The following is a 15,676-nucleotide window of genomic DNA, read 5'->3' on the forward strand; positions in this document are numbered from 1 at the left end:
TTCTTGAAGAGCAATTACTTCTTTTGAAATCCAGCTGCTGCAGAAATATCTACAGAATTATCTTAACTGGAATGGGGGGTAAATGTATAGAAAGAAACAATGCTTAAATTGCTTCTCTCCAATGCCCCACCGCACCCCACATGCCTTGGAACAAGCCCACCTTGTCTACTTTCCCACCACAGTAAAACAGCCTTAAACTCAACCTCTTAAAAGGGAAAACAGAACTGAAGGAAGCAGTCTCTATGCTTCTATGTTTTTCTAAGAGTAATACTCTACAGTCAGGTCAGAGAAAGGAAATAAAGAGAATCCTAGGAGCAAGCTACCTAAAGACGGCTTCTCCCACTATCCTCCTTAAACCTGAGTAAAATTTTGACCTTCGGATCCCTAAATCCGAGTTACACTGGATTACAACTTGGCAAGGGACCTAAAGTAATTCCCCTCATATTCAATCACAACTTTTCTTTGCAAGTTCATCTTGCTAAGATGGTGGGGGTGGATGGCTGGGAGGCAGGTGATAAAGCCATTTCTCTCATCTGAGTTTCACTGAAACTGGAAAGGATTCAGCTTTTGTTCAGGGCAACGTGAACAAAACTGAGTCTGGAGGCATCAGGGAGGCAGGTGGGGCAATAGCATATGAAAAAAAAAAAAAAGAAAGAAAAAGAAAGAAACAAGAGATCTAAATAACCGATAAAAGTTTAATACATTAAATCCAGATATTTTTCACTTTTGTACTGCATTTGCCACTTCTGAACAATACAAAGTAGAGGCAAATAGTGACACTTCATAAAAATGCTAATTCCTCATTCTCTTTGCTAAGACCCAGCCCTCCCTCAAATACCACCCCCCAGAACTCTGTCCTGAATAAAACACTTAAATACATCATAAATAGTAAATTATGAAAAAAAAAAATAGCAAGAACTGTTTCTTTCATTCTTGTAAAAAAGAACATGGCAGCAAAGACAGGCAGCCAAAAACTGGCTTGGGGTGTCTAATATAGACAGTTACTTGGGGTATGGACTAACCTACTATTAAGGTAGGGTGGGACGGAGAGGGCAAAGTATGGAAATTCAACAATATGCCCGAGACACCAGGCCCTCTTCTCTCCCTGACAAGAGTGGAAAGATGAGATTGAGAACCACAGTCCTTGGAGAAGAGGGCTTAGGTTGCCTCTATTTCCCACTTCTCTGCATAGAAAGAGAGGAAGGGCATGTGGTACAGCAATGACTTCACCAAGGCAAATATCTGCTGGCTCCTCATGAGTTTAAGAGAATATTCTCTAGCCTCACAGATATGGACTGCCTGTTAAATAGTCACTACAAACAGCAAAACACCATTGGGAAAGGTAAGAAGAACAAAGAGGAAATCTCCTTTGGAGGATCCATTTGATAAGCCTTCATATTTAGAAAAACAACCAAAATACGTATCAAATTGCAAAACAGTAATAATCATTATGGCCTGGCAGGAAGGAGGGTCCTGTCTAGGAGGGGCTCTGTTTTAAGCCCCATGGTTGCCCTTTTTTTTTTTTCAACAAAAGGGTAAGGATTACCCAATGTCCCGCTCTCTCTATTCCTTCAGCCTTAAGAAATTCATCAAGAGAGGAGGAATTAAAAAGGAGCTGCTCCTGGCAGAGCAATCACCACACTTCTGCTTCATGAACACCAGGGCTCTTCTGAGGGAAACCTATGAATAGGCACCTCTCCACCACTTCTGAAGGTTTGATGTGAAATTGTCTGACTTGAAATTGTGTGCTGTGCACTGTTTCTTTTCCTTTTTTAAAGGAAAAGAAAAAAAAAAGAAGAAGGTTGGCAGGTGGTTAAATACACTTACTCCCTGAAAAACCTTTACAGAAGTTACGGGGTCTTCTTCCAGGGACTGGAGAGAAAGAGCTTAGGCAGGGATACTGTGCCAGCAAGTATGTCCTGAGGGAAGCGAGTCCAGCTCCTGTTCAAGGTAGATGAGGGGGGAGAAAACCACCAAGTCCAGCAACCCGACTTCAGCATGGAGAGTAGAGGTTTGAAAAAACTCAATGGTGGAAGCCAAGGCTCACCAGCTGAAAAGTCATGCCACCCAACTCTGACATGGAGGGGATGCTGCTGTCCTGTCTGAGGCACAAATGCCCATTCATGAGGATGGGAAAGGAGAAGAGGGTCTTCTTCAGGAAGGAGACAGAGAGCTTCCCTAGCCTCCATTACACTCCTTTTCTGATGAGTAAGAAGGACATTCAGCATTGCTGGGTCAAAGACTGATGTCTTGAGATCACAGAGATGGCAGAATCTTGTTCCAGGTCTTCTGAGGTGTTCTGCTCACTGAAAAGGGAAAGGGTATAAAATTAAGGGATGTGGGGCTATAAGATAAGAAAGAAAGAATGGAACTCAAGTTAATTTCAACCTGGCTGGCAGAGTTCAGAAGTTTTCTTCTATTTCAGTATCAGTTTCCAAGTATAAAGGTCCCAAAAAACCCAAAATTTTTAAAAGGCAAGGTTTACGGGGGCAATGAATCCCCCTAATCTTGCCAATTAACTCTTTATTCCATTCCACCAGTGATCTTCTTTATACTCTTCAAAGCATTCACCTCCCCCACACCCAGATACACGTATGAGTGACCTCTGATTCTGCAACTTCAAGTGCTGAACTAACGGAGAGGAAAAAAAAAAATGGAGGCAGAGAGGTGAAAAATTAGAAGATCAAAAAGAAAGAGGACTCTCCTCTCAAGTCAAATATCTCATACTCTCTCCAAGTTTCATTTTAAAATCAATCAGGGGAGGCAGGGCAAGACGGCAGACTGGTGAGCTGTATGTTTTAGTTACTCCTACAGTAAAGCAGATAGAAAGCCAGGAACTGCGTGGACTGGACACCACAGAGCAATCTGACTTTGGGCATAATTCATACAACACTCATGAAAATGTGGAACTGCTGAGATCAGCGAAATCTCCATCAGTTCAGCAGACTGGGAGCCTCCCTACACAGCCCAACAGCCCAGAACCGCCCTGGGGGGACAGCACCCACATGTGACATAGCACAGTCATCCCTCAACAGAGGACCAGGGGGTTCACGGCCTGGAAGAGGAATCCACTTGCAAGTCTCAGGAGCCATACTCCAATACCAAGGACTTGTCGGTCAGTGGCAGAGACAAACTGTGGCAGGACTGAACTGAAGGATTAGACTATTGCAGCAGCTTTAAAACTCCAGGATCACCAGGGAGATTTGATTGTTAGAGCCACCCCCCTCCCTGACTGCCCAGAAACACGCCCCATATACAGGGCGGGCAACACCAACTACACACACAAGCTTGGTACAGCAATTGGACCCCACAAGACTCACTCCCCCACTCACCACAAAGGCAAAGCAGGGGAGAACTGGCTTGTGGAGAACAGGTGGCTCGTGGACGCCACCTGCTGGTTAGTTAGAGAAAGTGTACTCCACGAAGCTGTAGATCTGATAAATTAGAGATAAGGACTTCAATTGGTCTGCAAATCCTAAAAGAACCCTATCAAGTTCAGCAAATGCCACGAGGCCAAAAACAACAGAAAATTATAAAGCATATGAAAAAACCAGACGATATGGATAACCCAAGCCCAAGCACCCAAATCAAAATACCAGAAGAGACACAGCACCTAGAGCAGCTACTCAAAGAACTAAAGATGAACAATGAGACCATAGTACGGGATACACAGGATATCAAGAAGACCCTAGAAGATCATAAAGAAGACATTGCAAGACTGAATAAAAAAATGGATGATCTTATGGAAATTAAAGAAACTGTTGACCAAATTAAAAAGATTCTGGACACTCATAGTACAAGACTAGAGGAAGTTGAACAACGAATCAGTAACCTGGAAGATGACAGAATGGAAAATGAAAGCATAAAAGAAACAATGGGGAAAAAAATTGAAAAAATCAAAATGGACCTCAGGGATATGATGGATAATATAAAACGTCCTAATATAAGACTCACTGGTGTTCCAGAAGGGGAAGAAAAGGGTAAAGGTCTAGGAAGAGTATTCAAAGAAATTGTTGGGGAAAACTTCCCAAATGTTCTAAACAACGTAAATACACAAATCATAAATGCTCAGCGAACTCCAAATAGAATAAACCCAAATAAACCCGCCCCGAGACATATTCTGATCACACTATCAAACACGGAAGAGAAGGAGCAAGTTCTGAAAGCAGCAAGAGAAAAGCAATTCACCACATACAAAGGAAACAGCATAAGACTAAGTAGTGACTACTCAGCAGCCACCATGGAGGCGAGAAGGCAGTGGCACGATATATTTAAAATTCTGAGAGAGAGGAATTTCCAGCCAAGAATACTTTGTCTGTGAAAAATTTAAGCTCTCCCTCAAATTTGAAGGAGAGCTTAAATTTTTCACAGACAAAGAAATGCTGAGAGAATTTGCTAACAAGAGACCTGCCCTACTGGAGATACTAAAGGGAGCCCTACAGACAGAGAAACAAAGACAGGACAGAGAGACTTGGAGAAAGGTTCAGTACTAAAGAGATTCTGTATGGGTACAATAAAGGATATTAATAGAGAGAGGGAAAAATATGGCAAACATAATCCAAAGGATAAGATGGCCGATTCAAGAAATGCCTTCACGGTTTAACGTTGAATGTAAATGGATTAAACTCCCCAATTAAAAGATATAGATTCGCAGAATGGATCAAAAAAAATGAACCATCAATATGTTGCATACAAGAGACTCATCTTAGACACAGGGACACAAACAAATTGAAAGTGAAAGGATGGAAAAAAATATTTCATGCAAGCTACAGCCAAAAGAAAGCAGGTGTAGCAATATTAATCTCAGATAAAATAGACTTCAAATGCAGGGATGTTTTGAGAGACAAAGAAGGCCACTACATACTAATAAAAGGGGCAATTCAGCAAGAAGAAATAACAATCGTAAATGTCTATGCACCCAATCAAGGTGCCACAAAATACATGAGAGAAACATTGGCAAAACTAAAGGAAGCAATTGATGTTTCCACAATAATTGTGGGAGACTTCAACACATCACTCTCTCCTATAGATAGATCAACCAGACAGAAGACCAATAAGGAAATTGAAAACCTAAACAATCTGATAAATGAATTAGATTTAACAGACATCTACAGGACATTACATCCCAAATCACCAGGATACACATACTTTCTAGTGCTCACGGAACTTTCTCCAGAATAGATCATATGCTGGGACATAAAACAAGCCTCAATAAATTTAAAAAGATTGAAATTATTCAAAGCACATTCTCTGACCACAATGGAATACAATTAGAAGTCAATAACCATCAGAGACTTAGAAAATTCACAAATACCTGGAGGTTAAACAACACACTCCTAAACAATCAGTGGGTTAAAGAAGAAATAGCAAGAGAAATTGCTAAATATATAGAGACGAATGAAAATGAGAACACAACATACCAAAACCTATGGGATGCAGCAAAAGCAGTGCTAAGGGGGAAATTTATAGCACTAAACGCATATATTAAAAAGGAAGAAAGAGCCAAAATCAAAGAACTAATGGATCAACTGAAGAAGCTAGAAAATGAACAGCAAACCAATCCTAAACCAAGTAGAAGAAAAGAAATAACAAGGATTAAAGCAGAAATAAATGACATAGAGAACAAAAAAACAATAGAAAGGATAAATATCACCAAAAGTTGGTTCTTTGAGAAGATCAACAAGATTGACAAGCCCCTAGCTAGACTGACAAAATCAAAAAGAGAGAAGACCCATATAAACAAAATAATGAATGAAAAGGAAACAGCATAAGACTAAGTAGTGACTACTCAGCAGCCACCATGGAGGCGAGAAGGCAGTGGCACGATATATTTAAAATTCTGAGAGAAAAATTTCCAACCAAGAATTCTTTATCCAGCAAAGATCTCCTTCAAATTTGAGGGAGAGCTTAAATTTTTCACAGACAAACAAATGCTGAGAGAATTTGCTAACAAGAGACCTGCCCTACTGGAGATACTAAAGGGAGCCCTACAGACAGAGAAGCAAAGAAAGGACAGAGAGACTTGGAGAAAGGTTCAGTACTAAAGAGATTCGGTATGGGTACAATAAAGGATATTAATACAGGGGAAAAATATATATGACAAACATAAACCAAAGGATAAGATGGCTGATTCAAGAAATGCCTTCACGGTTATAACGTTGAATGTAAATGGATTAAACTCCCCAATTAAAAGATATAGATTCGCAGAATGGATCAAAAAAAATGAACCATCAATATGCTGCATACAAGAGACTCATCTTAGACACAGGGACACAAAGAAATTGAAAGTGAAAGGATGGAAAAAAATATTTCATGCAAGCTACAGCCAAAAGAAAGCAGGTGTACCAATATTAATCTCAGATAAAATAGACTTTAAATGCAGGGATGTTTTGAGAGACAAAGAAGGCCACTATATACTAATAAAAGGGGCAATTCAACAAGAAGAAATAACAATGATAAATGCCTATGCACCCAATCAACGTGCCACAAAATACATGAGAGAAACACTGGCAAAACTAAAGGAAGCAATTGATGTTTCCACAATAATTGTGGGAGACTTCAACACATCACTCTCTCCTATAGATAGATCAACCAGACAGAAGACCAATAAGGAAACTGAAAACCTAAACAATCTGATAAATGAATTAGATTTAACAGACATCTACAGGACATTACATCCCAAATCACCAGGATACACATACTTTTCTAGTGCTCACGGAACTTTCTCCAGAATAGATCATATGCTGGGACATAAAACAAGCCTCAATAAATTTAAAAAGATTGAAATTATTCAAAGCACATTCTCTGACCACAATGGAATACAATTAGAAGTCACTAACCATCAGAGACTTAGAAAATTCACAAATACCTGGAGGTTAAACAACACACTCCTAAACAATCAGTGGGTTAAAGAAGAAATAGCAAGAGAAATTGCTAAATATATAGAGATGAATGCAAATGAGAACACAACATACCAAAACTTATGGGATGCAGCAAAAGCAGTGCTGAGGGGGAAATTTATAGCACTAAACGCATATATTAAAAAGGAAGAAAGAGCCAAAATCAAAGAACTAATGGATCAACTGCAGAAGCTAGAAAATGAACAGCAAACCAATCCTAAACCATGTAGAAGAAAAGAAATAACAAGGATGAAAGCAGAAATAAATGACATAGAGAACAAAAAAATAGAGAGGATAAATATCACCAAAAGTTGGTTCTTTGAGAAGATCAACAAGATTGACAAGCCCCTAGCTAGACTGACAAAATCAAAATGAGAGAAGACCCATATAAACAAAATAATGAATGAAAAAGGTGACATAACTGCAGATCCTGAAGAAATTAAAAAAATTATAAGAGGATACTATGAACAACTGTATGGCAACAAACTGGATAATGTAGAGGAAATGGACAATTTCCTGGAAACATATAAACAACCTAGACTGACTAGAGAAGAAATAGAAGACCTCAATCAACCCATCACAAGCAAAGAGATCCAATCAGTCATCAAAAATCTTCCCACAAATAAATGCCCAGGGCCAGATGGCTTCACAGGGGAATTCTACCAAACTTTCCAGAAAGAACTGACACCAATCTTACTCAAACTCTTTCAAAACATTGAAGAAAATGGAACACTACCTAACTCATTTTATGAAGCTAACATCAATCTAATACCAAAACCAGGCAAAGACGCTACAAAAAAAGGAAAACTACCGGCCAATCTCCCTAATGAATATAGATGCAAAAATCCTCAACAAAATACTTGCAAATCGAATCCAAAGACACATTAAAAAAATCATACACCATGACCAAGTGGGGTTTATTCCAGGCATGCAAGGATGGTTCAACATAAGAAAAACAATCAATGTATTACCACACATTAAAAACTCGAAAGGGAAAAATCAATTGATCATCTCAATAGATGCTGAAAAAGCATTTGACAAAATCCAACATCCGTTTTTGATAAAAACACTTGAAAAGGTAGGAATTGAAGGAAACTTCCTCAACATGATAAAGAGCATATATGAAAAACCCACAGCCAGCATAGTACTCAATGGTGAGAGACTGAAAGCCTTCCCTCTAAGATCAGGCACAAGACAAGGATGCCCGCTGTCACCACTGTTATTCAACATTGTGCTGGCAGTGCTAGCCAGGGCAATCCGGCAGGACAAAGAAATAAAAGGCATCCAAATTGAAAAGAAGAAGTAAAACTGTCATTGTTTGCAGATGTTATGATCTTATATCTGGAAAACCCTGAGAAAACGACGATACAGCTACTAGAGCTAATCAACAAATTTAGCAAAGTAGGGGGATACAAGATTAATGCACATAAGTCAGTAATGTTTCTATATGCTAGAAATGAATGAACTGAAGAGACACTCAAGAAAAAGATACCATTTTCAATAGCAACTAAAAAATCAAGTACCTAGTAATAAACTTAACCAAAGATGTAAAAGACCTACACAAAGAAAACTACATAACTCTACTAAAAGAAATAGAAGGGGACCTTGAAAGATGGAAAAATATTCCATGTTCATGGATAGGAAGGCTACATGTCATTAAATGTCAATTCTACCCAAACTCATCTACAGATTCAATGCAATCCCAATCAAAATTCCAACAACCTACTTTGCAGACTTGGAAAAGCTAGTTATCAAATTTATTTGGAAAGGGAAGATGCCTCGAATTGCTAAAGACACTCTAAAAAAGAAAAACGAAGTGGGAGGACTTACACTCCCTGACTTTGAAGCTTATTATAAAACCACAGTTGTCAAAACAGCATGGTACTGGCACAAAGATAGACATATAGATCAATGGAATCGAATTGAGAATTCAGAGATAGACCCTCAGATCTATGGCCGACTCATCTTTGATAAGGCCCCCAAAGTCACCGAACTGAGTCATAATGGTCTTTTCAACAAATGGGGCTGGGAGAGTTGGATATCCATATCCAAAAGAATGGAAGAGGACCCCTACCTCACACCCTACACAAAAATTAACTCGAAATGGACGAAAGATCTCAATATAAAAGAAAGTACCATAAAACTCCTAGAAGATAATGTAGGAAAACATCTTCAAGACCTTGTATTAGGAGGCCACTTTCTAGACTTTACACCCAAAGCACAAGCAACAAAAGAAAAAATAGATAAATGGGAACTCCTCAAGCTTAGAAGTTTCTGTACCTCAAAGGAATTTCTCAAAAAAGGTAAAGAGGCAGCCAACTCAATGGGAAAAAATTTTTGGAAACTATGTATCTGACAAAAGACTGATATCTTGCATATATAAAGAAACCCTACAACTCAATGACAATAGTACAGACAGCCCAATTATAAAATGGGCAAAAGATATGAAAAGACGGTTCTCTGAAGAGGAAATACAAATGGCCAAGAAACACATGAAAAAATGTTCAGCTTCACTAGCTATTAGAGAGATGCAAATTAAGACCACAATGAGATACCATCTAACACCGGTTAGAATGGCTGCCATTAAACAAACAGGAAACTACAAATGCTGGAGGGGATGTGGAGAAATTGGAACTCTTATTCATTGTTGGTGGGACTGTATAATGGTTCAGCCACTCTGGAAGTCAGTCTGGCAGTTCCTTAGAAAACTAGATATAGAGTTACCATTCGATCCAGCGATTGCACTTCTCGGTATATACCCGGAAGATCGGAAAGCAGTGACACGAACAGATATCTGCACGCCAATGTTCACAGCAGCATTATTCACAATTGCCAAGAGATGGAAACAACCCAAATGTCCTTCAACAGATGAGTGGATAAATAAAATGTGGTATATACACACGATGAATACTACACGGCAGTAAGAAGGAACGATCTTGTGAAACATATGACAACATGGATGAACCTTGAAGACATAATGCTGAGCGAAATAAGCCAGGCACAAAAAGAGAAATATTATATGCTACCACTAATGTGAACTTTGAAAAATGTAAAACAAATGGTTTATAATGTAGAATGTAGGGGAATTAGCAATAGAGAGCAATTAAGGAAGGGGGAACAAAAATCCAAGAACAGATAAGCTATTTAACGTTCTGGGGATGCCCAGGAATGACTATGGTCTGTTCATTTCTGATGGATATAGTAGGAACAAGTTCACAGAAATGTTGTTATATTAGGTAAATTTCTTGGGGTAAAGTAGGAACAGGTTGGAGGTAAAGCAGTTATCTTAGGTTAGTTGTCTTTTTCTTACTCCCTTGTTATGGTCTCTTTGAAATGTTCTTTTATTGTATTTTTTTTTTTCATACAGTTGATTTAAAAAGGAAAAAAAAGTTAAAAAAAAAAAGAGGGGGGAAATATGTAGTGCCCCCTTGAGGAGCCTGTGGAGAATGCAGGGGTATTGGCCTACCCCACCTCAATGGTTGCTAATATGACCACAGACATATGGGACTGGTGGTTTGATGGGTTGAGCCCTCTACCATAGGTTTTACCCTTGGGAAGATGGTTGCTGTAAAGGAGAGGCTAGGCCTCCCTATATTTGTGCCTAAGAGCCTCCTCCCGAATGCCTCTTTGTTGCTCAGATGTGGCCCTCTCTCTCTAGCTAAGCCAACTTGAAAGGTGAAATCACTGCCCTCCCCACTACGTGGGATCAGACACCCAGTGGAGTGAATCTCCCTGGCAAAGTGGAATATGACTCCCGGGGAGGAATGTAGACCCGGCATCGTGGGATGGAGAACATCTTCTTGACCAAAAGGGGGATGTGAAAGGAAATGAAATGAGCTTGAGTGGCAGAGAGATTCCAAAAGGAGCCGAGAGGTCACTCTGGTGGGCACTCCTACGCACAATTTAGACAACCCTTTTTAGGTTCTAAAGAATTGGGGTAGCTTGTGGTGGATACCTGAAACTATCAAACTACAACCCAGAACCCATGAATCTCGAAGACAATTGTATAAAAATGTAGCTTATGAGGGGTGACAATGGGATTGGGAAAGCCATAAGGACCACACTCCACTTTGTCTAGTTTATGGATGGATGAGTAGAAAAATAGGGGAAGGAAACAAACAAACAGACAAAGGTACCCAGTGTTCTTTTTCACTTTGTTTTCATTTTAATTATTATTCTTGTTATTTTTGTGTGTGTGCCAATGAAAGTGTCAGGGATTGATTTAGGTGATGAATGTACAACTATGTAATGGTACTGTGAACAATCGAATGTACGATTTGTTTTGTATGACTGCGTGGTATGTGAATATATCTCAATAAAATAAAGAAATAAAATAAAATAAAATTAAATTAATCAGGGATCAGAAAAAGAATGACTGTGAAACAACTTATTAAAACCTGGGAAAGATCAAAGTTGGTGGCTGAGAATACCATTCAGTCATATAAAAGGCCATTCAAGGGTGTGTCAATTGAACAATAAGGCATCTAAAAAGCTTAGGATTCATCAAGAAGAGATTTGTGGGTGCAGCTTTTGTCTACTGGAGTTAATCTCAATGAGAATCACAGGTGGACCACAAAAATTTTCGAGAGAATTATATCAACAGAAACACTGCCAGACTGGACTGAAAGGGACAGAAACAGTACAAAATGAAAAAACTACTGCACCCCAAATTCTACTGGTAGGAAACAGGCTGAGAAAACTAATTAGCTACAAACACATTCTAGCTTTAATGAAAAAGGAAGATTCAGAGGGCAAAACCAAGAGCCCAGGGGGTAGAGTCAAGAGCCACTGGAGAATTATTCCCATGCTTTGAGACCTAACCAAAAAACTTCCAACATTTCCTGGATTTTGGAATAGCTATGGAGCAGTTTCCTTTGTGCCTCCTATTTCCCCCCCTTTGAATAGGAATGTATCTTACGCTTGTCCTACCATTGTATGTTGTGTGTCTGGGGAACTTAGATAACTTTTCTCTCCAGATTCACAGGTCCCTAGATGGAGAGGACCTGCACTTAAGGAGACGTGTTTAAGGAAATATACCTGGGTAGCCTCATCCACACCTGGACATGATTTAGATGACAAAATTCTGGACTTTAAGCTGATGCTGTAATGGGATAAGACTTTTGAGGGTGGGGGTGGGGGTGGGATCCAAGTGTATTTTGCATGTGGGAGGGATGTGAATCATTGGGACGAGAAGGCAGACTTTGAGATAAGCAATTTCTAAGATGCTCCCCAATGATCCTTGTCTCCTGGTATTCAGACCTGTGTATAATCCCTTCCCTTTGAGTGTGGGCTGGATTTAATGAATAGAATGCAACACAGTTGATATGATATCAATTCTGAGATTTGGTTACAAAAAAACTGTGGCTTCTGCTTAGGTACATGTTCTCTTGCCCATTATCTCTGAGGGAGGCCTCTAGCCAATAGCCAGCAAAGAACTAAGGTCTTCAGTCCAACAACCCACAGGAACTGAATTCTGTCAATAACCACAGAAGTGAACTTAGAAGCAAATCTGCCCTGAGTTGATCCTTCAGATACAACCTTAACCTCGGCCAACAATTTGATTGCAACCTCATGAAAGTCCTTGAGCCAGAGGACCTAACTAAACTGCACCCAGATTCCTGATCTACAAATATTATGCCATCATATGTTTGTTATTAAGCCACTAAGTTTTAGGGTGATTTATAATGTAGCAAGAGATAACTAACACACCAGGTAACAAAATTAAATCACAATTTTTAAATCAGACACTTTTGAAAGATTGACTGTTCAATGTCTTTACTATCTAAGGATCTTTCAAGACTTAAATCCTAAGCTGAGAATTCTCATTCAACTCACCAGAAGATGAAGGATTAACTGGGGCATTTTGGTTGAATACCAGAAAAGTCCACACACAAAGTTGCCCCTACCACCTAAAGATGTAGAGCTATTAACACACTTTTCCAAATAACTAAAGATGAGCTCTTGGGAAAGTGAACTTGTACACATCTAACAAAGAGCAAAAGACAATATCCCTTGGAAAAAACATTATAGAGGTGTCTTCCTGGAGAATGTTGACCCAAGGACCTGACAAAATGAGATTACATGGAGACAGGGGCCCAGGAACCAACCTTGTACTTAGTATTTGCAAAGTCTCTCCAACTACAGGTGTGAAGCTGGGATCAGAAGTGAGTGAGTCCTCACTAATTTCCTCAATAGGTGGAGTCTGAGGTAAAACATCAGGGCGACCAAGGTGGACACCTGGAAGGAAAAGGAAGGTACAAAATCAATGAATAGAAAAGAGAAGAACATGGGGTGAAGGGAATACATGTTAAAATATGTAGCAACTTGGCTTTTCCTGGACAGAAAAGGGTTCAGAATAAGGGAAGGCGTGCACAATCACATGGGGACCCCAGCCCTTGCGCTGACCTGGCTCCACTTCCGCCTTTGTTGTCACTTGTGCCTTGTGTTCCCCAGAGACCGATGGCTGGCCAACGTAGGCGTTGCTGCTGGGGCCTGCCCGCCGAGAGAAAGATGAGCCAGACCGAAACTTTTTGGAAGGAGAGGGCTTCACTTCAAAAGGGAAAGAAAGAGCCTACTTAGCTCCCACTTCAGAAACCATCACCAAGACATAGATAAAAATTGCTAGTGCCCACAACACACCCAAAGTTGTTGTTCTGCAAAGCAGGCAGAGAGTTAATGTCAATAGAGATGAGCTCTATGAGAGAAGAGAGTCTGAGTTCACTTTGGAAATAAGCAAGGGACCTAGAGGAAAGGGGACACATACATGTCTCCCACCTCCTACCCGCAACCTTGATGTAGCTTCCAACTGATGAAATGTCCTCTATTCTATAATTTCCTTCTTCTTTAATAGCATTCTCCAATAAAAACTGACAAAGATGACCCTTTTGATTTACATCTTCTTCGCACAGAGCAAGTACTATGATAGTAATTTACACTTGTTTATATATCATTCTGAAAAACTTTGAAAGGATTTTTCTATGTTTCTTAAGACTGCCAGGCAGGCCTAAGTCCTCTCGCCGCACTGAGGGACAACTTGTATCTATGAGGAGGGGATGGGAAGGAGGAGTTGGAATTTGCTAGCAGCAGCAGCTCGGAAACAATGGATAGAAGAAGAGCATGGGCACTTCCTAGAAGGTTGAGAGAAGAGACTTAAGAACACTTTGCTAAGCAGAAATCAGTAAATTCTTCACTACCCACTTGATCCTAGTCTGAGAACTCCTTGGTAACTTGGGAAAGACTCTGCCTACCTCATCCGGATCCTATATCCACAACTATACATTTTTTGCAATCCCATCAGTTCCCCAGAAATGCCCCCTCACCTCAATGACACATGTAGGGTGAGCCAGGGGAAAAGCAGCAACTCGGAAACAACTGGGATAGAAAAAGCGACTGACACAAGGATGCACGGCAGTTCTCACAGGATGTGGGTAGAACAGGAGACGCCACTGGCCTTGGCAGCTCCCTGACAGAGGTGTCCTGCCCCCCATTTCTTGGGGTAAGGGAGTCACTGAGGGGTCATCTGGTAGAAGCCACTTACAGGGGATCTTCTTGAACACTGTGCTACACATGAAGCGCTGGAACCGTTCAGCGTAGAAGCCTGGGCGATGCACCGATACGGTGTCCTGCAGAGCAGAAGGGATGGCTGCAGAGTTAGGATGAGGTCCAGCAAAGGGACCTCCTGTCCAAGGGACATTTTCCCTTAGGCCGAGACCCTAGCAAAAGGATAAAACCCACCAATGAAATAAGTAATAAATGGAAGAAACTGAGGGGGAAAACCAGAAATGAGGGAGACAGAAGGCAGGAGGACAGCCTCCAGTTGATTGCTACTCACTCCATCATGTACCAGAGCTTTCCATGAGTGTTCCAACTTCTTAATAAACCTGCCAAGAAAAAACATATTAAGCATTCAAGAGTTTTTGAATGAATGACCTTAATATATTTTTTTTATTTTAGGAGATAAAAGAGGCAATGGTAGTAGAAAAACTTAATAAACAGAAGCCGAGAAAGCTTTCCTACTAGGGTATGTTGGCTTTCCAAAAAAAGTTACGGTAGTATTTGTTCTGTATGGAGACCAATGCTGTTTTTCTAAGTAAGCTGAGTATCCCCTCATGGAAAAATGGCAGTCAATATGTCCTTGGCAAGTCAGGGACAAAAATAATTATTGTAAAAGGAGAGGCAGAGCGATCAAAAGTAAGGCAGGAAGATGGTGGAGGAAGGAGATCCAGGAATCACTCCTTCCTCCATAACGGCTAGTAAACAGGCAGGACCTGTCTGAAATAACTGTTCTGGGAATCCGGAGGCCAGGAGAACACTATACAGCATTCAGGGAAGAGTAGGAGGAAGAGGCAGATAAACTGCGAAAAAGAACTATGAGTAGCTCGCTCTGCAGCAGCTACCAGTGTCCACTCCCCACTCTTGAGGTAGGATGACAAGGGATCCAGCCCCCTGGCTACCTGCTGCTGTCAGAAAGGGACATAAAAATCCTCTTCCACAAGAAGAGGGGTGGGGTGAGGGAGGGGCACAGCTGAGCACTGATCATAGCTTTTGATAAGCAAATTTGAATTCTTGGGCCCTGGCTTTGAGTTACTGTTTCAATCCATCCTAGACAAAAGCAGCCAGCAGCCACCATTTCAACCCTGTACCCCAACAGGAGCAGAGGCCATGGAGACTTAAAGACACAGTGCCTCCTTAGGACTTCAGTTTGCTGAAGGGTGTCATCTCCTGGGCACCAGGAAGGTGCAGTTTTGGGGAGGTGCTTCAAAGGCTTTTTGGTGTCT

At 40.5% G+C, this 15,676-nt stretch overlaps 1 protein-coding gene across 1 annotated transcript in view; it reads right to left on the bottom strand.

Moving 5' to 3' along the window:
* Positions 1-675: 675 nt before the first annotated feature.
* PIP5K1A (phosphatidylinositol-4-phosphate 5-kinase type 1 alpha) overlaps positions 676-15,676 on the bottom strand; it is a 57,505-nt gene continuing 42,504 nt past the window's right edge. Inside the window, exons 10-14 of the mRNA XM_037826014.1 lie at positions 14,731-14,779; positions 14,437-14,611; positions 13,305-13,448; positions 13,007-13,136; positions 676-2,306 (exon numbers count right to left, since the gene is read on the bottom strand). Coding sequence (XP_037681942.1) covers positions 2,222-2,306; positions 13,007-13,136; positions 13,305-13,448; positions 14,437-14,611; positions 14,731-14,779 — 583 coding nt within the window. The 3' untranslated portion in view covers positions 676-2,221. The remainder of the gene's footprint in view (positions 2,307-13,006; positions 13,137-13,304; positions 13,449-14,436; positions 14,612-14,730; positions 14,780-15,676) is intronic.

The sequence above is a fragment of the Choloepus didactylus genome, chromosome 2 (assembly GCF_015220235.1).
Source record: "Choloepus didactylus isolate mChoDid1 chromosome 2, mChoDid1.pri, whole genome shotgun sequence".
NCBI classification, from domain to species: domain Eukaryota; kingdom Metazoa; phylum Chordata; class Mammalia; order Pilosa; family Megalonychidae; genus Choloepus; species Choloepus didactylus.